General features: G+C 37.4%; 1 protein-coding gene across 3 annotated transcripts; it reads right to left on the reverse strand.

Moving 5' to 3' along the window:
- Positions 1-4,228: 4,228 nt before the first annotated feature.
- Positions 4,229-8,268, reverse strand: LOC131601537 (proteinaceous RNase P 2-like). 3 transcript variants are annotated; one of them, XM_058873387.1, is made up of 8 exons: positions 8,117-8,268; positions 7,458-7,542; positions 6,408-7,337; positions 6,222-6,323; positions 5,862-6,037; positions 5,039-5,159; positions 4,740-4,808; positions 4,229-4,631 (listed from the first exon to the last, which is right to left on the reverse strand). In XM_058873387.1, the coding sequence occupies exons 3-8, from the start codon at positions 7,329-7,331 to the stop codon at positions 4,368-4,370; spliced, it is 1,656 nt and encodes a 551-aa protein (XP_058729370.1). In that variant the 5' UTR covers positions 7,332-7,337; positions 7,458-7,542; positions 8,117-8,268; the 3' UTR covers positions 4,229-4,367. The 3 variants fall into 3 exon arrangements, with proteins under 3 accessions (XP_058729370.1, XP_058729371.1, XP_058729369.1); XM_058873388.1 differs by having other exon boundaries at positions 8,097-8,158; XM_058873386.1 differs by lacking the exon at positions 8,117-8,268 and having other exon boundaries at positions 7,458-8,080.
- Between the last annotated feature and the right edge of the window lie 6,756 nt (positions 8,269-15,024).

Below are 15,024 nucleotides of genomic sequence, written 5' to 3' on the forward strand. Positions count from 1 at the left end.
ATGCACTTCCGAAGTATAAAATTTTTTTTAAAAAAAAAATACTTTGGAAATGCATTTTCGAAGCAGAGGTAAATTAAGTTTTTCGCTGAGGGTGACCCCATAGGAAGGTGGGTAAAGAAATTTTCTTAATCTATTTATCAAAATCTCTCATTCATCGCCATTCTAAGAACATATTAAGTGGAATTATCTTAGAACATATATATCTATGTAAAAGGGTTAAGTTTTTATGTGATATCTTTCTAAAAGCATATTCAAGGAACAACAAATGTAACAAAAGCAAATAAATGGTTGAACTAACTTTAGATAAGCTAACGCATCTTCCATTTAATAGTGGTTAATTTTTTCAATAATTATTAATCAACCAAAAGAGGGAAAAACTAAAAGAAGAAAAATTACATAAATCTTAGTTTAATTTATCAGCTTTGTATTGATTTATAGACTGTTTTTCATATATCATGCATGTTTGGATGTTCATGTTTGATTTTAATATATTTGGCTTTTAGTATATATGCCCTTATTATTGAAATTCCCTCTATTTCCACTCATATTTCCCTACTTTTTGATAATATCAAAAGGGAGAAAAGGGAGAGAAGGATGTATGTATGCTTGTGTTTCCTTGTATATATTCAATAAAGGCATGAAGATGAAAAACTCAAAGGATACAAGGTTTCATGAATTAAGGGGGAAATATTCTTCTTAGATGGAGATTTCTGGAAAATCACAAAAATCTAATATATATTTGTCATCATCAAAAAATGGGAGATTGTGAAGTCAAGCTTCTAAATTGAATTATATTTTGATGAAAACAAATATATGAAAAGAAGGAAAAGTAATCTCAAAGTTGTAGAAGTCTCAAGATGATAAAAGTTTGATCATGCTAAAGTTAGGGTTTATTAAGGGATTGATCATAAGCTAAGATATAATATGAAATTCATTATACATAAGATTTAGGTGCCTATAAATTTTCATCTAAACCTTTCTAAGATTGCCATATCATTCATGCATGATTACCACTCAAAACATACTTTTAACTTAGAAAAATTTCAACTTTTCATCTGGAACAATCAATTGACACATAAGTGTAATCGGTTGTCATGAATTCTTTGGAATTTATGCATAACGTGAACCTTGAAGCATTAATCGACCATGTCATTGGAACACTCAATTGAGGGGGCTAATTTTTAATGCCACAATCGACCGGTGTATTACTACAATCAATTATCTCTTTGTTTTTCTTCAAAACTTTAAACGTTGGAAGAGCGCCAACCGAATGTCATCCTAGACCAGAGCATCTTGAAAAATCTGAAACAATGTCATACCATTTCATTGCATATTATCATGATACCTTTTTCAAAGCATTGCAAATTCTCTTGACCATTTTTCCAAACATTACCATACTTTCTAGAGGCATCTTGTAAGGTATTTATCGCAAGATTTTTCAAATTTCAAGTTACCTCTTTCATCAAGCATTTTCAAAATCTCTTAGAAACTTTACTGTATAACTTTCACATACCATAGATAAGTTTCTTGAGTACTTAGAGTTTATAATTTTAAATTATTATATTGAAAGAGAAGATTATAAATTTGGAAATAATCAAAATTCACTTGTACTAAAAATTCAAATTGACTCCATTATCTCTATCACTGTACTATATCTTGTTTACCAGTTTGTGGAAGAAAAAAAAGTTAAGAGAAAGCCGGGTTCTTTCTTTGTGTATTATAAAATCGCAAAGTGGTGTGCTTTATTAATTGTGTAAAAGAATTGAAGAGAGTCTTAGTGTGAGGTTGTGAATATTTCTAACATAGTGAAATCCTTCACGGAATATGGAGGGACAGACTACCCTTGTTTGGAAATGGGAGACATGAAATATCTTATTTCATTTACTTTACTGCACATTATTTTTCTGCATTCTTGTTCTTTGTTCCTCACCATAATTCCGAAAAATAAAAAAAGAATCAAAACATCTGAAAAATAATAATAAAAGTCTTAAAACATAATTCACCCGCCTATTAGGGTGCACTCTATACCAGTGTTTTAAAAACTGGACCGGACATCAAACCGATGAGGGTACTGGGTCACTGGTTTATTGGTCGAACCACTGGGTCACTGGTCGAACTGCATGACTAAATCGAATTAAACCGGATAACTCGGTTGAATAGACCGGTCGTTATAACAAAACTATATAGGTATAAAACATGTCGAACATGATGATTCAGTCTCTACAATATATAACTGACACTTAAATTTTAAAAAAATATCATATCCTAAAAAATTCACAAGTTCATAATTTAAGTTTAAATTTTAAACATAGGTATCACACATAATAAAATAGTACAAAATTACAAAGTATATATTTGCAAACAAAATTTAATCGCAAAATAATCTAATTGAATAAATTATAATAAAGTAACTTCATTGTCTACTAAATTTAATTTCAAAATAAAAATTATTTTAATGTTGATATCTCCTTCTTCAATATCAAAATCATCTGCAATAAAATTAACTGCATCTGAAATATTTTTTTTTCTTTTTTATTTTAATTTTTCATTAAAATAATTAAAATGATGTTGTTTTAATTTTTTAAAATAAAAATAAATAAAAATGCATTTAAACCACCGATTCTGAAAAACCGTCGGTTTTTTCGGTTTTACCGGTTTACACCGGTTTTGACTAGTTCACACCGGTTCAATGACATATCCGATCTAGCAATCGAACCAGACTGGTTACCTGGCCGGTTCCCGGTTCAACCGGTCCGATCGACCGGTCCGGTCCGGTTTTTAAAATACTGCTCTATACTTACGCTCCTTAGATATATTTTCTTAGATGGTTTTAAAGAAAAAGGTGCCTAAACTTGTATATCCTTGTACAACTTCGATGTGCCCACGACTTATAAAATTTCAGTCTAAAAGATGAGTTGAGAGGAGTAACAAGGTTCCACAAGTGATGTACAACACAAACCATTTTTTGGAGCATGTCAATGCTTCACAAAGTTGACAAGTAACCCGCCTAAAAATCTTCCAAGCAACTTTCTCAAGAACCTGCAAGTTTTCGTCTACTACGTCTGCAAGAAACACATGCTTGTTACACATTCTTGTATTTTTGCATCAGTGCATAAAAGATATTTTTGATATGGAGGCGGGAGCAAATTATGTTTTTCATGTGGTTGGTGGTTTTCTTTAGTTGGGTGGTGGTGTTTTATGGTTTGTGTTATTCACGATATAAAAGCTGAAGAAGAGGCTACGGAAACATTGGAGCAATCAATTTCTGAGGCTTAATTGTGATAACAAAATTTGAGATGAACAAATATAATGTATATGCTATTATGAAAAAATTTCTTCCTGTCGACGTGGCAGCAAAACAGTGCCACGAGTAGTCGAGAAATGCGCAAAACAGGAAGAGATGAGATCGCACAGTTGAATACCTTAAACAAAACATCTTGTGATTAATTAGAGACGCGACGATTCAAGCGAGACAATATATCATGTTGCCTCACTTTTGTAGAAATTGAGATTTAACAGGCCACTGTTTTTTTAAAACATCATATACTACTGATTGAAAGAATTGAGATTTTATAACTCTTACTATACAATATCCATTTAACTATCCCTAAGGAACTCATAGTTTATTTTGTAAGTTTACAACCCTTTGGTTTTTGATTTGTAATTGTGAGGTAACCTAAAACTGAACAAAGCTTAGACTACAAATTTCCTTTTTATTAAATATACATGCTATCGAGATAATTTGTTATAATCTTACACATTATTCCTCAGATTCCTATATGACTTGAATACTCAAGTGTTCTCATTTCATTATCAACAACTTAGTGATATTAATTGTCTCTTTAATATTCTATTCTGTTATCATGTTTTTGTTTCTAACAGTTAAACATGCTTTTACTATCAATTTGTAGTTGGTCAAAGTTATTTAAAACATTAAGTCATGTGCATTCTTTGACATGATTTTATCTTCCATGCAAATTTTCTTAGAAATTCAATGTATATACAACTATATGTTCAATTTATATCAAATTTTTAAGAATTCACTTACCTGTGCGGACGCATGGGTCTTCTACTAGTGACTCATTGAGATGATATGCCTTTAACTCGTTCTGAAATTCATTCTCCTAGAGAGATTTTCTTGATTCTTGATTTAGGTTATGACTCGTCATAAGACTTCGGAGTTTTCATCAAATTTGACAACAAATTAATTAATGCAATTCAGAAAATATATGGTTAACAATTGAAATAGACATTAGTTATAATAAAAGCCACCAATGCCTTTTTCCACATAAGATGGGTTGACAACATATATTAATTAATGTCTTAAGATCCTATCATAAATTATGTCAAATGATAACTCAAATCTATCATGAAGGATAAGACCTCTCTTTTCTTTTACCAGTCACAGAAGTACTCTTATTCTCGATCACTGGAGAAGAATCTAAGCTATCAACATTGCCTGATAATTTTTGTGTCTCGTCTCGATGACCATTTCCAGCAGTCTCCACACCATTAGAAACAGTAGCAACGGCATCATCAGCAGTTGCGCGTGTAATGCAGAGCCAAGGTTTTGAAGACTCGTCGCTAGTGCCTAGTGCCAAAGGCACATGCCATGATCCTTTTTCTGATTCCTGAAATACAAATAGTTTTCAAAATAGATGAAAAAGCATGTGAGACAGAGAAAGAGCTATACAGTATTTAAAATTGTGTTTAAATGACACCGTTCTACAAAATATTACCTGAATAACCAATGAGTATGATGGCGGCATCTGAAGTTTCAACTTCCCTTTAACAAAAGTGTAGTGAACCTGTAGATAAAGAATAAAAAAGAGTGACCAAAAATATCGGCACAACGAAAAAATCTTAAATTGCCAACAAATCAGATTTTGTAGGATACACGGATCAACTTTGAAGGCTTTATTGATGTAAACAAAAATCTGAACTTAAATTATCAATGAAGGATTTTCTCGGTCGCGAATAAGCAACATCTCTTTTGTGATGCTAGAATAAGTGATGCTAGAAATGATAAATATCTTACTTGATGTCTTTCTTTCCACTGGTTAAAAAAGTTGCTTCCTAGGAGTTCAAATATGTGATCTCGCATTTCATCATTTGTCACAAGCAAGCATCCGAGTTTTACCGTAGCATAGAGCCAATACCTGAATCACAAAAGATAAATTAAGTACATAAAATCCAAACACAAAAATAGGTTGTAAAACTACATTATGTAAAAATGCATAATGAAATTGCATCGAAGTAATGATTATTTAGTGGTAAATTTAACTATTCATGTGAAATATTTAGACAAAAAAATCAGCATACACTTAAATAGAAATATAGGCAAAATTGCACCAGGGGTCCTTCAACTTAATTTAAAGTTTCAATCAAGCCCTTCACTTTTGTGTCGAGTTAGTCTTTTATGTTAAAAACGCCAAACAATGTTTAACCAACCTTCATTTTTCATCTATATATGATGCCCAAAGTCTTAATTGACCATTTAAAAAGGTTACAGACGCAATTCATCAAGATAACATATTAATCACATCAATAATGTTACAATATCTAATACCTGAACCACTCTTTTTAGCATATCACTCAGTGATGATTGTACACACAAATTTGTACTAGAATGCAAGTTGGTTCAACATTGTAATAAGCATTTTCAGAGATAAATGACTAATTTGACACCAAAAGAAAAGAAAGATAAGTAGTGCTATCCCTTAATCCAAAATGAAGTTCAAATGTTAAAGGCATTAAACTTGTAGAAACTTGTAGTTTCAGTACAGAAACATTTCAAGAAATAATAATGTTATCCTAAGATGGAGAGACATAGATAAAGCTTTGAAAAAATTGCAATTTACCAATCATCATTGGATCCATTTGGAGTTGTATATAGCACATCGCTTTTCATCCACTCCTCTACCAGTTTTCTACTGGAAGGATTTTCCATTAGCCCTCTTACACGCTTGTTATGTAAGACAACCACGGGCCATTTTCCCCCGCTTTGATTGTACAATTCTTTCACAACATCATCAAGCTACATTTTTATATAACCGACATACACACACGGTCAGCACATGAAATGTAAAACTGACTTACCAAACAAGAGCAAGAAGAACTTGTATAACTTCATTTGACAGTAAAAGAATATGAACAAATAAATGAATAAATGAATGTTTTTTAGCAAGAACTAGCATAGCACTGTAACACAAGCATGTTACCTGCTGAATGCTAAATCCACCTTCAGCAAAATTTTGCTGGTAGAGCCCGACATTGGCACCATCAACTATGGCTTCATAATGGTCATGTTTCTCAAGCCAGCCCTTGTAGTTGCCAAAAAGATAACATAATCGTCAAAAACAAGTTACAATTACAATTATCAATGTTAACAATGCTCTCTCTATCACCTGAAATTCACTAAAATTTGCCTTGACCTCGCGCTCCACAGCCAATGCAGCAACCGACGAAGCAAATTTCTCCATCTCCTCATCATCAATATCGACACAAACCAATTGCTCACCACATCCACGACAAATCCCATCACCATCAACACTCGTTCTATTCACAATCCAATCCCCTTTTCCAACCCACCCTAAACCATGCCAACCTCCACCGTTTCTCAAAACCCCTTCTCTAACCCTCTCCACATCCAAATCCCCCTGACCAACCTCACGCCCCTCCCTGCTCCGAAACCACTCCTCAATAACCGTTCCCGTCGATTCCTTCACACACCTCACACTACTCCTTAGCTTGTGAAGATACCTGTAAACCCTATCAGCCTTACCCTTCTTCACACTAACCTTCAAAAGTGCTGCAATTTCCTCTTCCTCCAAACTAACCCCAACACCATTCATATGCTCCTCAACCTCATACGCTTTATCAACATCAAGATACTCACAAAAGCAAAACAATGCAGGATCATAAGTCCTTAACCTAGGTGCAACATTGTAATCACCAATATGTTTCACCAATTCAAACGCGCGATCACCATCCCCATTAGCAGCAGCGAGTCTAGCCACAGTGGCAACAGTAGCTTCATTAGGAGTAATGTTTTGGGAAGCCATATGTTCAAATATACCAAATCCATAATCTAATGCAAGCTGTTTAAGTGAAGGGTCTGTGACTGCATTGGAACAAAGGTAGAGTAGTGCATTGAGGTGGTGTTGATTGAGACGGGTTTTGTTCGAAACGGCATCGTCGTATAGCGAGATTGCGCCCCGAAAATCCTTTGATTTAGAACATGAATTGAGCTCGAACTGGAACTTGTTTTCCAGTGTTTGGTTAGTTTTCTTCCTCTTGTTTGTTGTCATTTTCATTAGTGTTGTGTCCATTGAATCCTAAGAGTAGTAAACGGCATTTTCAGAAGCAAGTGAATACGAAAAAAGTTGAAAAAACTGAACTATAGCGAGAATAGTAAAGAATAATATAGAGTTGCAGAGATTTGAAGAAACGTGTACCTTGGTCAAAGTGAAGAGACGTTTCCGAGGAGGCGGTGTTGATTCGAAGCGGTGGGTAGAGAACGTCGACGGGAGATGGCTATGGCTAAAACATGGACAAAGTACCAGAAGCTCAATACAGACTATACTGTCCATATAATTTTTTCAATGAAAAGTGGTTCTTACTTCTCAATCCTTAACTTTACATATTTTGAATTGTATTACAGGTGCAAGATCATCTATGTTAAATTTCCTTAGACATGGTTACAATTGGGGTTTACACAATTATTGAAAGAACGGACACAGGCACTAAATATGATACTGACACGTCGACACTAGTAATAATTTGAAAAAATGAATAACTTAAATGTTATCACAAATATCGGTGTAGGTGTCCGATACTAACACGGACACACCATTTTTCAGAGGTATCTGTACTAAAGTGTTCATTGTAACTCTTTGAGGCATTATATCAAACAATACGTTGGCATTCACTTAAACTACTATTGTCATAAATCACAATTCTATCTTAAGTAATTTCAAATAACAAAATTAAAAATGCAGTAGCAGAGAAACAATGGTACAAAACTTGTTTATCACCAATGAATGAACAAAATATAATATTGATATTTATATGAAAACAAATAGAGAAAGAAATGCCTGAAACTTGTTTGCTTCACCTAATTGCCCACAAAGTTGAAACAGCGCCACGCTAAAGAGAGCAAGTGGAACAAGCTTCGCTAGTGAGATGGGTGGAAACGTGAAATTGCAGTTTTCGCCTATTTTTCTCTATTTTTGGTTGTTTTAATTTTTTTTTTCCTGTGATGTGTGGGCTTCAATTGCTTCACGGGCCTCAACATAATAGGATTCGGGAATTTAGAGAATTTCTGTGTAGACCCCTCTATGGGAGAATCCCAGCGAAAAATCAAAAATACTCCTACTTCGGAAATGCATTTCCGAAGTAATTTTTTTTTTAGATTTTTCCAGAATTCGGAAATGCATCTCCGAAAACATCAAATTGGGGTGTTTTCGGAAATGCATTTTCGAAAACACCTTTTTCACATTTTTCAATAAATAAAAGCCGAATACAATAAAGTCAAAGAAAAATAAACCGGAACCCCCTACTGAGTATGCCTAACCCTAACTCCCTGGGACCTCCTCTGTACTTTTCCTTCAACCATGCAGTCCCATACCTGCACGGCCTTAGGATTCCTCTCATTCCAATGTGGCGACCACCCTTGCCCCCTTCGGCCTTAGGTGTTACATGCGGTGCAACCACCCCTCGCCTTCTTCGACCTCAGGTGTTACATGCCCACCAGCTTCCACATGGTTCGTCCTCGAACCACATCGTACTGGGAGAGGTCCGACTGTAATACCATTTGTAACGCCCTGGAGTGCTTTCGGGATGATCAACTGATCCCATAAACCAACACGGGTCTTTTCAGCATGCTTTGATCTCACTCACACGCTTTCGGGAAACTTCTCAGAAGGTCACCCATCCCAATACTACTCCAAGTCAAGCACGCTTAATTGTGGAGTTCTTATGGAACGGGCTACCGAAAAGAAGATGCACGTTGTTAGTATACGTAGTACCTATTAGTCCTTATATGCACTCCTTCAACCATGCAATCCCATACCTGTACGACCTCAGGATCCCTCTCATTCTGATGTGGCGACCACCCTTGCCCCTTCGGCCTCAGGTGTTACAGGCGGTGCAACCACCCCTCGCCTTCTTCGGCTTCGAGTGTTACATATGTCGCCGCACCGGCCGCGTCACCAAGCATCCTCTTCATGACGGAGACTGCCTCTGGACCGCCGTACTCAATGATAAATCGGTCTAACGCGTCCCGCCCAAGCATCTCTATCCGCTGACATATCGGTAGGAGATTAGTGGCATGGTCATCCTCGGCCTGCTGGTTCTCCAGGATCTCCTCATGTGCCGGCCTAGGAGCTCCGGGTGCGTCAGATGTCAGCAGAGGATGTGACACGCGATAAAACCATGTCACGTATCCATCCACACAATGCCGCTCCTGGGTGACCTGCATATGCCGATACTCCTCTAGGACCAAATGATGTGCTCAGTCCTCAAATATAGTAGTGAGCTCCACTCGGGTAACTTTGTCAGGAGCAGCCTCAAAGGGTGACCTCGGCATCAGTTGCACACGTCCAAACTGCTTCATGCACCGCTCAGGCAGATACCTCACCATGGTGTTAGCCCCGCATGCCAACCAGCCAGAGTATAATGCGATACGGTCGAACGGGACAACAACAATGTAGTCGATGAGCAGCGTCCAACGAATGTCATCGTAGGTTGTGCGGTCGAGGTACACACGATATGGTAGCACTGCGTTGTTCCCCTTTTGGAGAACGTATCGGGCGGCCCTGGGCAAGTCGTCGGTGTACACAGAATCAACGGAGAAGCCGTGGATGCGTGAGAAGTAGGAGATGATCCAGCCCTGAGACACAAATACAATACTATGTTAAAAATAAATATGAACCATAAATAAATGTGTAACAATTAAAAGGAAACGTACCGTTAAGAGTGTGGCAGATCCAGTCAACTGCCTGGTTCTCCAGTTGGAGGCTTCATTCAGCTTTTGGTATAGGTATACCAGAATAGCTGACCCCCAGTTCCACTAGTGAATGGTAGTCAGGTCCATGAAGAAGCGGAGATAAGTCACGTCGACATAGGTTGAACTCTTGTCCACAAAGAGTGCAGTTCCTACCAAGAACATGAACCAGCACCGGAGAGCGCAGGCACGGTGATACTCCATAAAAAGCTTGTCCCCCTCCTGCTCGGACTCGGCCGCCCCACCAGGTGGTTCTCATACAACTCTCTTAAGCTGGAGAACCGGATATGGGCCCCACTCGTCACCCTGCACTCATAGTCAGCCATGTTTGGGTCCATACCCAGATAGTCGACCATCCACTCGATCGCCTCGACCCTCTGTATCCGAGAATGGTGCAGTAGTCTCCCTTTGATCGGTAGGTGGAGCAGACAATGAACATCATGCAAGGTGATCGTCAACTCCCCAACCGGTAAGTTGAAAGAAGATGTCTCCCTATGCCACCTCTCCACGAAAGCCCCCTGCATGCCGTGGCTAATAGTGGTATACCCGGTCATGCACAACCCACCGAGCCCGAAAGCAGTCACCACATCATTAAACCACTGCACCTCTGGTTTAAATAGATCAAAAATCTTCCGCACGTGATTAATAGATTTTATCGTCGGCCGTTCCTGTTACAACAAAAACAAAAAAATATTGTTAATTAGACCGTTAAGAAAATGTGGAATAAAAAACTAAATAAAAAACGGTTAAATAATAAGTCAGTTAAATTAAAAAAAAATACATCTCCCTCCCAGACACGTCGAGCGACGTGCTCGTGGTAGGAAATCAGCACGGAAGTGTCCCTAGGACCCCCCGGGAAGCCATCCTCCTCCTCCTCCTCCCCGTGCAGAGGGTCAGCATCAGGTATCTCCTCACCCTCCTGGTATCTCACCTCCTATTCCTCCTCCTGTACCTCCTCCTGCCGGGAAGAAGACACCCGAGCCAGCCGACTCCTCGATTCAGATGAGGAACCAGCCTCATCCATCTGGACGGGTACTTGTACTCTATCCCGGCCCTGCATCGATGCCAGCTGCGTCGCCCGCGTCTAGCCGACACTGTCTGTGTCTCTCTGCCATGTCTAAGTCGTGCGGGGTTGCCTGCCATTTTCCTGAAAAATTGAAATCCATAAGAATGCAAAACAATCAAAAAATTTTAAAAAAAAATATTTCTAGTTAAATTCGGAAGTACATTTCTAAAACTGGTTTGGGAGGTGTTTTCGGAAATGTACTTCCGAAACCCCCCTGCGACCTCCATTGTTGTAGAACCTTCCCCCTTTGCCCTATGTAGTTCAAAATGCATTTTTTCCTATCTAACTATACTCAATGACATATAATAACTTAAATATACTACATTGTACAAATTTCTAACACCCCTAATATCAATTTCAATCCTAAATTTGAAGTTTTGAAAACTTACAGATTTGAGGTGTTTTTGAAGGTGCTTTAGATGAGGTCTTTGAATGTTGGAGAGCAATAGAATGTTGTCTTGAACTAGCCTTTGTAGCGTGCTTCTGCAAATGCTTGATAAATCCAAAAATTTTGAAAACTAGGGTAAAATGGAAATGGGGGGAGGTTGTTTTGTTTAAACAACCAAACGCGCATTTTTTCGGAAATGCATTTCCGAAGTGGTGTTTTTGGAAATGTATTTCCGAAATCATCTTTTTTAGGTAAAAAAGGTGTTTCATAAAATGCATTTCTGAAATAAAGGGGCATTCTGGGAAATTTGCCGCGGGTGATCAAGAAGAGTAGCGGGTCTATAAAGAATTTCTCGGAATTTATTATGACACCCTATATAGGTGAAAAAATCCTATAAAAATTCAAAATTGCCCATCGGTTACCGGAAGTCTATTTTCGAATACACCTTTCACATCACATAGACGCGACTAAATATGGTGCCACCCCATTCTGAAATTAAAAAAAAAATTCAGAGATATATCTCCGGAAATATAACAGAAATAACACATTCAAATCCATTACAAATATATCTGGATATGTATCTCAGGTATTTTAATGCGAGAAATTTAAAATTCGGTCACCTTTGCATGTTAGATAGTACCAGAAGTGTATTTCTGGAAAATTTAAAAGTTAAATTACTTAAAACAGTAACCAGCATGATCATCCTCATTTCCAAAAATTTCCTTAAACCCTCTCCAAAAACCCTTTTATTCTCAATCAAGTTTTTCACTTCAAAGCTCGACGGAGTGTCGAAGGCGATGTTGAAGCAAGATGAAGAAGAAGACTATGTCGAAGCTCGACGGAGTGTCGACAGCGGTGTTGAAGCAAGGCTATGCCGAAGCTCAATAGAGGAGAAGGGGGAACTCTGTTCTTTTCAACCCTAATTTCACGATTCCCTTTTTTCAATTGTTTTTATACTATTATTTTTTAATTATATTTCTTTTTCTTGATATAACATACTAATTTACTTTTGCTCAAATAATAGATAATGATATGTCAAAGGAGATAAATGCTATAAATAAATCTAGATTGGATTGGCGTAGGATGACTTGTGTGGTGGACCGAATCATATCTTTTGCCTTGGTCCAATAAGCTTTTTTAGGAATTTTCTTTATAAACCTCCTTCTCTTCTTGGTCACCCGCGGAAAATTTCCCAGAATGCCCGTATATTTCGGAAATGCATCTTCGATGTCAACTTTTTATGAAAAAAAGGTGGTTTCGGAGATGCACTTTCGAAACACCTTTTTTTAAAAAAAAGGTGATTTCGGAGATGCACTTCCGAGATAAAGTTATTTTCCAGAAAAGAGGTGTTTCGGAAGTGCATCTCCGAAGACACCCCCTTGGAAGAATTCGGATATGTACTTCCAAAATCTTCTCTGATACAAAAACAATGAAACAAACAACAACACTTCGTTTTATTATAAGACATGGAAATTACAAACATCACATAACATAACATTAAAGTTACATATTGTTAAACACAGGTAGGTGAGGATGAGTCAAGTTATTCCAGATGGATGTAAAAAGTGCCTTTTTGAATGGATACCTAAATGAGGAAGTATATGTGGAACAACCTAAAGGCTTTACTGATCCTAACTTTCCAAACCGTGTATACAAGTTAAGAAAGGCTCTCTACGGATTGAAACAAGCTCCTAGAGCTTGGTATGAAAGATTAACTGAGTTCCTGAATACAAATGGCTACAGGAAAGGAGGGATAGACAAAACCCTCTTTGTGAAGGATGAAGGTGGAGAACTCATGATTGCTCAGATATATGTGGATGATATAGTTTTTGATGGGATGTCAGATAGGATGGTTAAGCATTTTGTCAATCAAATGCAATCTGATTTTGAGATGAGTTTGGTTGGAGAACTGACATATTTTCTTGGGCTGTAAGTTAAACAAATGGAGGATTCCATTTTTCTCTCTCAAAGAAAATATTCCAAGAACATTGTCAAAAAGTTTGGAATGGATAATGCTAGCCACAAAAGAACACCTGCACCTACTCATCTGAAGTTATCTAAAGATGAATGTGGTACCAGTGTTGACCAAAGTCTGTATAGGAGTATGATAGGGAGCCTACTGCATCTAACAGCTAGTAGACCTTATATTTCTTTTGCAGTTGGAGTTTATGTTAGATATCAAGCTGAACCCAAGGTGAGTCACATAAATCAAGTCAAAAGGATTCTCAAGTATGTAAATGGGACTTGTGATTATGGCATGTTATATTCTCATGGGTGTGAACATATCTTATCTGGCTATTGTGATGCTGATTGGGCTGGAAATGCTGATGATAGAAAGAGCACATCTGGAGGATGTTTCAAGTATGTAAATGGGACTTGTGATTATGGCATGTTATATTCTCATGGGTGTGAACATATCTTATCTAGCTATTGTGATGCTGATTGGGCTGGAAATGCTAATGATAGAAAGAGCACATCTGGAGGATGTTTCTTCCTAGGGAACAATCTCATATCATGGCTCAGCAAGAAGCAAAACTGTGTCTCTTTATCTACTGCTGAAGCTGAGCACATAGCAACTAGTAGCAGCTGTTCCAAACTGGTGTGGATGAAGCAAATGTTGTCTGAATACAATGTCACACAGAATGTTATGACATTATACTATAACAATCTTAGTGCCATCAACATATCCAAGAATCCTATTCAGCATAGCAGAAACAAGCATATTGACATTGGACATCACTTCATAAGAGATCTTGTAGAAGACAAAGTTATTACGTTGGAGCATGTGGCCACTGAACTACAGATTGCTGATATTTTCACAAAGGCCTTAAATGCAAATCAATTTGAAAACTTAAGGGGTAAGTTAGGAATTTGTCTTCATGAGGAATTATAGCAATTAATTCTATTTGGGGAAAATATTTTGGGCTTTCTAAATATTCAATATTTGAAGTATCCCCTAATTGGTCAGTATATCAAGTTCCCTCCTATTTCTCAAGCACACCAAAAGGCTATTCACTATCCCATTGTCATCATCAGCACAAATTTGTTCTTGGACTGTTCCTTCACGAAACACCTCCACAAACTAGCCTTAAGAACTTTTCTGAAATCTTTCAAGATGTCGCAACAATCAGATTCTTCCTCTCCCAAGAAGATGTCCCCCGTGACTGCATCTGACTCCGCCCTAAGAACTGAAAATGTCAACCCTAATCAAGTTCTTGATGTTGCTCCATTAAGGATAGTAAGTGCTGATGATCTGAAGATAAGGAAGCCTCGCACTCTACATGCAAGGAGACCCAAAGAAACTGTTTGTGGTAAGGTCCCTAATCCTTCATCTTCTACTCTCCATGAGGACTTGACTAAGGAAGGAACCAAGTACGTACACAATTCCATTGCTAAAATTGTTACTAGAATCTTGGATGAACAACATAAGGTTCCTGGGATTTCTGTACCTCTACAAACTGTGATTCCAGACTCCACTCAGAACCCTAAACCCAATGTTGCTCAAGAAATGAAGATGTGCTTATAGATGCTGATGATGTTCATGAGAAGGATGATGAAGTGAAC

The sequence above is a fragment of the Vicia villosa genome, linkage group LG5 (assembly GCF_029867415.1).
Source record: "Vicia villosa cultivar HV-30 ecotype Madison, WI linkage group LG5, Vvil1.0, whole genome shotgun sequence".
Classification (NCBI taxonomy): domain Eukaryota; kingdom Viridiplantae; phylum Streptophyta; class Magnoliopsida; order Fabales; family Fabaceae; genus Vicia; species Vicia villosa.